General features: G+C 39.7%; 1 protein-coding gene across 2 annotated transcripts in view; it reads right to left on the bottom strand.

Annotated features, from left to right (window-relative positions):
* The window catches only part of dpf1 (double PHD fingers 1), a 43444-nt gene that overhangs the window by 29921 nt on the left and 5138 nt on the right, over positions 1 to 8385 (bottom strand). For both annotated transcript variants that reach the window (XM_032510980.1, XM_032510989.1), the window contains exon 2: positions 287 to 316. In XM_032510980.1, the coding sequence (XP_032366871.1) occupies positions 287 to 316 (30 nt within the window). The remainder of the gene's footprint in view (positions 1 to 286; positions 317 to 8385) is intronic.

The raw sequence follows: 8385 nt of genomic DNA, 5'->3' as shown, positions 1-8385 counted from the left end.
TGTGTGTGTGTGTGTGTGTGTGTGAGTGTGTGTGTGTGTGTGTGGGTGCAGTCTCATTAACCTGGGTCACAGCAGAGGAGCTTGTAACTACACACTGCAAAAACCACACACAGTCGCACACATGCAGTACAGTAACACATTTTTCAATGTGAGGACAATGTATGCACTGTATCTTCTCACTTGTACAAGTGTGAGTTTGATTAATATTCAGCGTAAGATTCTTCTCTTTGGTCCTCCCTCCCTCCCTCCCTCCCTCTTACCTCCCATCCCTCATCCCCCATCTTACCTGTTCTTGATGACTGCACCTCCAGATTGCCTGTAGGGAGAAGAGGAAGAAAAAAAACAAAAGATGTGTGGTGAGTCACTCCTCCACTCCACATTCCCTCCCTCTCCACTTCTCAGTCTTTTACAAAATCTTTTCTGCACTCTCTGGGTCTTGTTTTTCTTTTTTCAGATTTTGTTGTTGTTGTTGCATGTTTACCGTCACACCGCCCATCTCTCACTACAATTCTTTTTTTGATTGATTCCCATCTTTCTTTCACACTTCTCTCTCTTCTCTGTGTCTCTTTCCTGTTAATCACTCCTCTCTAGTGTCTTCCTGCTGAGTGCAGACAAGGTCACTTTGCTATACAGACGGTAGAAACAGGACAGACAAAAATTCAGCTACACATGCACAAAGCACAAAGCACAGTGCTGGCAAACAGCAACCTCACAAAAAAACAGTGCAGTGCAGATAATTTAGGCTTGTCAGACTCTTGATGGACAGTAAAAACAAAGGTCAAAATCAAACAACAAAAACAGAGATAACGTCCTTTTTATTCTACACATTGTTCTTCCCTGTCAAAACTTGGTGCCTACATTACCCACAATGCAACTAGCATGCATACCCAGCAGCTAATGTAGCCTTGAGCCTCTAGCGGGTAGCCACAGTCAGAGATTAGGAGTGTTATATATATACAAAGAACTGGTAAACTCACTTCTTTCTAGTCCCCCCCCCCCAAATTCTTTTCATTTTCAGCTTGTAGTCTTCAGCCCCAACCGATGCTGACTCACGTTAAATCACTTGAGGATGTTTATCAGACTTCACACAGATCCCTCTAGAGCCACAAAATGCTTGTTCCAATCTCGAACACCTATAAACACACTTTGAGTTCCCCGTTTAAAAGGCTGCACCTATCCCCTGATGATGGCCACACGCCGAAAAACATTAAACCATAAATTTGTTGTTAACACTACAAGTTTCACTGAAATTTTAGTCTTTTGAAAACAAGCTATATCTAAAAGAATGTAGCAAACTATGACAGAAAAGAAATTGGATGGTTTACAATTTCAAAATCAAACTAAAACACTTTGTATGCATCATGTGCCAAACCATATAAAGATTGAATTAAATGTTTTGCAATAATTCAAAATTGCAAACTTGTACTGATGATGCAGTCATGATGCAAGTAATCCAGGAGTTTAATAAAACTTCCCCAAAACATGGGGATTTTATTTTTTTTATATGCAATCTTTTTTTTTTTTATGATTGCATATTAGCATTAACTAGGCTGCTATCTGCACCAAATCTAATCAGTTCCTTCTTGGCCCAAGGTTTACATTTTTAACAAATTGTACTGACATTTGTTAAATAGTTTTTGAGATATCTGCTAAGTAACAGACAAAAAGCAAACTAAATCACTGGACTGAAAGCCTCCACAGCTGAGGTATTAAAAAAACACTTTAAAAAGGTACAAACAGCGCCGGTAATCATCCTTGAGTGGAATATAAGCAAAATTAAGCTTGAATTAAAAAAAAGTTAATATCCCTAAAATGGATTAAACTTTTTTTTTTCAAATAAAGAAAGGTGTTGAAAGAAGTGTCCTGGTTGGAAATAAGGACTAATTCAACTCAGCCATCGTCAGACCCTGCTGACATTGTTGGGAGTAACTAGTTATATGTAACATGTCATTTAGAGTGACATGTGATTGTTACACCGTAAGTGACAAGTAACTTTTTAATGTTTCTTAAACTGAGTAATTTTTCATCTGATGATCATAAATGACCTGTAACAGGAAACAAGACTGACAGAGAAAAGAATGCTATTTTTATATAGTTTTTATAACGTGACAAAATGGTTTATGGCAGGTAGACATAAATCTACTACAGAGCACACATTCTGACGGTTCACATTTTTCATTGTAACACCGGAAAAGCCTGTGTTAATGTATCCAGCCAGGTAAATGGTAGCAGAGATTTGATTACATAGGTTTCTAATTGTATTCTAATTTTATTTTAGAAGTTTTCTGCTGTAGTTATGGCTGATACTAGGGCAGGGCCATCACAGAAAAGAAAGAAATTAAATGAAGAACAACTAAAAGCAAAAAGGGAAAATGAAAGACAATGGGCGAAATTTGAGTCACGAGACAATTACGGGACTGTCCCCAAATTTACCGTCAGGTATGTAATATGTTCATTTCATTCATAAAATAACTTAATCTTGTGCTATGAGGTTGTACATCAGTAGCCAACATTAAATTACACCCCCCTTCCATTTAGCATGCCGCGGAGGTGTTAGTCCTTTTAGTCCGTGTTTCTTTCCCTTTGTCACTCAAAACTTGTGTAAAGCATCTGTGGGTTTCATGAAATGCACTATATTAACATAATTTATTATTACGTTTGATGCTACAATAATCTCTTAATGATTTGGCTCGTGACACAGTGACAGGGAGACCTGGTTTAGCTCATGATATGCTACATTCAAATCAGGCTAAGTTACCAAATGCAACACTTCAAATGCAATGATGCATCCGTAACGTATTCTCTTTTTGTAAATTAATGAGTTTGTGTCTAATCAAAATATTCGAAATGATAATATGACCTCCCGGTAATACTGACTCTGTAATCTAAGGTGTAGGCAATAAAGCACCGGTTTTGTCCAAAGCGGCCGCTAGAAAGTTACGTATAGCCACTTTAATTACAAAATAAAGGTAACTGTAATCCCTTACAGTTACTAGGAAAAAATGTGTAGTTAAATTACCTATGAAAAATTTCATGATTACATTGGGGCTTACATCTGGGTATTTTCTGTAAAAAGCTAGGCTCTATGTTGAATATTAATTTTGTTGCTTAGCATGTTTTCATGAGCATACATTTTTTTTTTGACCATTGCAGCCACAGCCGTTTAGTAAAGTTTGATGCTATTGCTTTCAGTTGGTTTTCCTGTTTGAATTTGCAGCACCACCCGCCTGAAAGTTGAATGGCCGCTCAAACTGTCTGAGAATTGTCACTATGGCTACGGATAATTTCTGTTTCAGTGTTGGAAATATAAAAAAGCATTTCATACAAAAACCTGAGAAGAGTTTAAACATAAGAATGTTTGCTAGCGATCAATGCTATAGATGTTGAAAATGTTGAAGTCCACCCTCAAGAGACATCTTCCTGTACGTAAGTTAGGTTAGCTTACAGTAACGGCAAGCAATCTTCCATGTGACACACTTCTAATTTGCATTGAAGAAGTATTTTAGCACCATATCTGCTTGGTGCATAATACTGTGAGAGCTATATATATATATATATACATATATATATATATATGTATATATATCATATATATATATATATATATATATATATATAGTGTTGAGTATGGCTGTAAGGTTTAATTGCCAGGTTTAAACATTTATATTTGGTTAACAGTTGAAACAAATAAATTAGAAATTTAGAGAAGTAATCAAAAAGTAATTAAATGTAATAAGTTGCATTACGTTGATAAAGTAATTCAAATAGTTACACTACAAGTGAGAGTTTGCAAACTTGTCTGTTAGTGACAAACAATAAAGTTTAACCATGGTAGTGCCCAGAGAAAAAAAATAATTGGTAATTTAATGGTGAAGATTAGAACCCAAATTGAAACGTAAGCAACAAAAATTGCTGAATGTTTGAACATTGTGTCGAATTGGTCGTTTACTGTGACTTAATGTGTGTCAGGTTTAGTTCCATCAAAATGTAAATAGTGTCAAAAAAACGTTTGACATTGTTGTTCAGTATCTAGCCCAGAGATCATCAGATAATGAAACGGATTTAGCAGGCGGGGTTACACTTCTGCAAGGCACTGTATCCATGTCACATTCTCATCAGGGGATGAGCCCCTCTAAAAGTCGGATCCTAGAATCACCCCTGGTGACCTATTACATTTTTAAAGTAACCTTCCCAACATTGCTGACGGTCTGACAGCTTGTGCAGGAATCTTCAAAATCTCCAAAACCGGTTCTGCAACCTTGTGGGCCATTGCAGGATGTGTGGCATTTAAAGGATGTGATAGGGGTGTCAATATGTGAGGCATGCTATGCTCATGTCTGAGCATGAGTTACTGTGCAGCTCAGCACCTGCATTTGACTGGGCGTGCCTACTTTTTGCATGTAAATAGTCATAAGAAAGGGGATTAAATAATTACACACACGTAAAAAAAAAAGAAAATTGAAAATAAAAACACAGGTCCAGAAAGTCTTACATGTTGCTTTTGTAAATATTAAGAGGAAACTTGGACTTAAAGGCTCTACTAGTAACTAAACTGAAATACCAGAGAGAAGGAAAAACGACACCATTCAAAATATTAAACAGCTCACTGCTGCTCCCCCCCCCCATTCACCTCCTCACTCAGTACCCCTTTCACTTCAAACCCGTTCTCTTCCATCCCTCCATCACCTCCATCCCTCTCTCCTCCTCTGCCTTCAGAGGAAAATAAGTCGGTCCCCTCTCGATAATAAGTTGACAGCTGTAGAAAATGGCTTCTTTCAATTTGGGTGCTCCCAATCTCATTATATTGTGATAGGAGAGCTGCATGACTGTTTGCCTGTTTGGAGGCTCATACGGGAGAAGAGCTGAGGCACTTGAAGTAGAGCCTGAGAGGGAGTTATGCAGTTAAAAGTTGGGAGAAGACACTTGAAAAAAGAGAGAAGGCAAGCAGAGGAGAGAAAATGAGAAAGAGGAAAGTGACATTCACTGAGGGAGTAGAAAACATGCAGGGAGGGAAGGGGTGAGAAGAGAAAAGGGACAAAAAGTAAGACTAAAAGGATGGACAAAGAGAGAACAAAGTAGAGCGCTCTGCAGTAACAGAGCAGGATGACCTGTAAAAAGACGTGGCTCAATGATAACACTTCATCTTTTAGCTCTCTGTCATTTAAAAGAGGGCCGCAGGCACATTTTTCCCTTAATTCAGCTGCAAATAGCCACCAGAGAAAATCAGACTCTCAACATCAATTTGTAAAATAAAAATATTTAGCTCTTAGATTTGATTCAAAAATTGAAGTGAGGGATTGGCATCAGTGGAAAGCTGGCCAGCTTGCTAAGTAGAGTAGTAAGAGCTGAATAAAGCAAAGATACAAAACTATTCTCAATGCAGCACCATGTTACTCTTTATCTGGCCGTGTGGAACCCAGAAAGTGCTTTCTGAGTTTTACAGAGTTCATCATTAGCCAAAATTAAAAATTAAAGCATTAATTAAATGCTGGTGAATTGTACATGTGGCAGCATAGCTCTTGATACCACTAGCATGTATGTACAGAAACTATTAAGGTACAACCAAGAGTTAGCTTAACTAAGCAGAAAGTCTCAAAACACAGAGATACAGCTACCCTAGCTTTGTCCAAAGGTAGTTAGGTAAAATAATCAGCCTACCAACACCTCTAAAGCTCAGTAATAAACATGCTATGTATTGTATTGTGTTTAATCCGTACTTTCCCCCTGCTCCCAGTCCTTGTGCTAAACTAAGCTAACTCTAAGTCTAGCTGTAAATTCATATTTAGCATACATATACTTTATACATGAGAATCGATATTTCTATCTAAATATCCTATCTAGTCTATCAGCAAGAAAGTGAATAAGGGCATTTCCCAAAGTCTCGACCTATTTCTTTAATGTAGACAAAGAAGAAAGGCACACAGAGGATTTTCCTCCATATGGAGAGGGAAACTCCCACAGGTGCACTACCCTGGCCTTCGGCCACTGTGGTCCCGCCAACAAAGCAGTTCCTGAGAAGATAGACCACAAGAAGAGGCTTTGAGAAACCAAACTGCCCATCATCAAATCACACAGCCGATGAAGAAAAGCCAAAACCTGCACCTAGATACACATACTGTGGGTATCTGCCTTATTGCGCATGAATATTAATTGTGCAATTCCAATCGTTTTCATTTCGGTAATATCCTAAACATGTATTTCAGGGTATTTTACACTAATGGATGCACACAAACTCACAAGCGCAGGGAGAAAGTGCCAACTTTCCGACAAACTGGAACTGACTACCAGAAAAATCCAGACAGACATGATGGAAGTAACAATCACTCAGGCCTGCACTGTGCAAGGGCACAAAAACAACACTAAGGACACCTGTACACATGCATACATGTGCACACACACACACACACACACACACACACACACACACACACACACACACACACACACACACACACACAGCAACACATTAATACAAATATATATACATGTAGTTAAAGTTAAAAAAAGGACATACACAAATGTGTATGCACAACCGCAACAATCGCAAACAGAAATATAACAGAGGTACATGCACACACAATATCAACAATATTATGAACTTCAAACAACAGATACGATATGTAAGCTATGTAAGATATGTAAGATATATATGGGAGTGTCAGGAGCATGTAGTGTGTGTGTGTGTGTGTGTGTGTGTGTGTGTGTGTGTGTGTGAATCCAAAGCCCATCTTTAGCTGTCTGCCTCAGCACTAAACAAACACCAGGGAGAGAGAGACCTCCATGAAAACACTGAAGAAACTGGTAACACTGAGAGCACACACAAACAAACTTGTGCTCCTGACAGTACACATACAGCCTCCCTTAAAAGCACAGCCACCCCACCAGGCCCACCCTGGGTACACTCTGGGTGATCCCTGAAGTCCCAAGGAGCAGAAGCAGTCCACTTCAGCACATACTGAGTCAAGTGTTGCACACACACATACACACACCACACACACACACACACACACACACACACACACACACTCACACACTCACACACTCTGCCGGCAGCATTCTGTGGTTATTGTGCAATTAACCACACCAATTAGTTAGTTCCCCAACCAATTGAGAAACAGAGGGCTCCCCCTAGAGGTGAAATCATATATTGGAAAAGCCAATGAGAAATATGAGGAAATCATGAAAATGGGTCCACAATTACAAAAAACGTCAATGCCAACAAAGGATTTCATCTCCATGGTGATTTCCAACTGGGTGAAATGAGGTGATTAAACTGTGAGGAAATGAAGTAGTTCACATGTAAATGGCTTCATGAGGGTTAAGGGCAGATTGTATGGGAGTCATTTGCACTTTAGATCTGTTAGCAGAAGCTTCCAAGACTATGGCTGTTAGCTCTGTGTGTTTGTATGTACAGTATGTGTGTGTGTGTGTATGGGTTTGTTTTAAGCCGTAAAACCACTTGCCTACATGCTCAAGTCTGTACACCTGGTCCACACACCTGTCTCATCCAAAATTGTCCATCTGTGGTGTTACTCACACAGATACACACATACATACAGTCATACAGCGTAGAAACACACACACACACACACACACACACACACAATTGTGTTGTTTGGCCTCCAGAGCTATATGTGTGTGTGTGTGTGTGTGTGTGTGTGTGTGTGTGTGTGTGTGTGTGTGTGTGTGGGTCGTTCCTGCTGGCGTGTGGGTGTGTCTGCTGTATGTGTGCTGTGCCCCCCCCGTGCGCAGCCAGTGTAGCGGGCTGTTCGTGCGTGCCTTCGTGGACATGCATGCACAGTGGAGAACTAATATCAGGCATGCTGGTGTACTCTTCCTCCCCTCCCCCAATCCAGCCTCCACGGCTGAACTCAACAGATTAAACTATGCAATATAACCCTTACCAATTCACCCCTCCTCCCTCTCCCTCTCCCTCCCCCCATCCTCACCACCCTCAATTCAATTTCTTCTCGTCCTCTCTCTCACTCTCAGTGAAATGATTTGTCTTTTTTTTCTCTTCTCCCAATCTGTGTGTGCATGTGCGCGTGAACCCATTTTCCTGTTCTTCTGAAGATTGCTAAACTGCAGTGGCAAGGAGATGTATATATTTTTTATATATTTACATGTAAGCTAAAGCACTAAAATATATTGGGGAAGGCTGCACATGTACACACACATACACACATGTGCGCCCTGATGCAGTGGTAAGAAGAGATGCTGTCTGGAACATATAGACTAGTTCTGCAATATAAGAGGGGAAAGACACACATTGGAGTACACACACACTAATGCAGCTCCATTGTGGGTTAAGGAAAACAGGTGTAGAGACATACCTTTGTGTGTGTGTGTGTGTGTGTGTGTGTGTGTGTGTGTGTGTGTGTGTGT

This window comes from Etheostoma spectabile, chromosome 3, assembly GCF_008692095.1.
Source record: "Etheostoma spectabile isolate EspeVRDwgs_2016 chromosome 3, UIUC_Espe_1.0, whole genome shotgun sequence".
Taxonomy (NCBI): Eukaryota; Metazoa; Chordata; class Actinopteri; order Perciformes; family Percidae; genus Etheostoma; species Etheostoma spectabile.
This window is presented reverse-complemented; position numbering and strand designations above follow the sequence as displayed.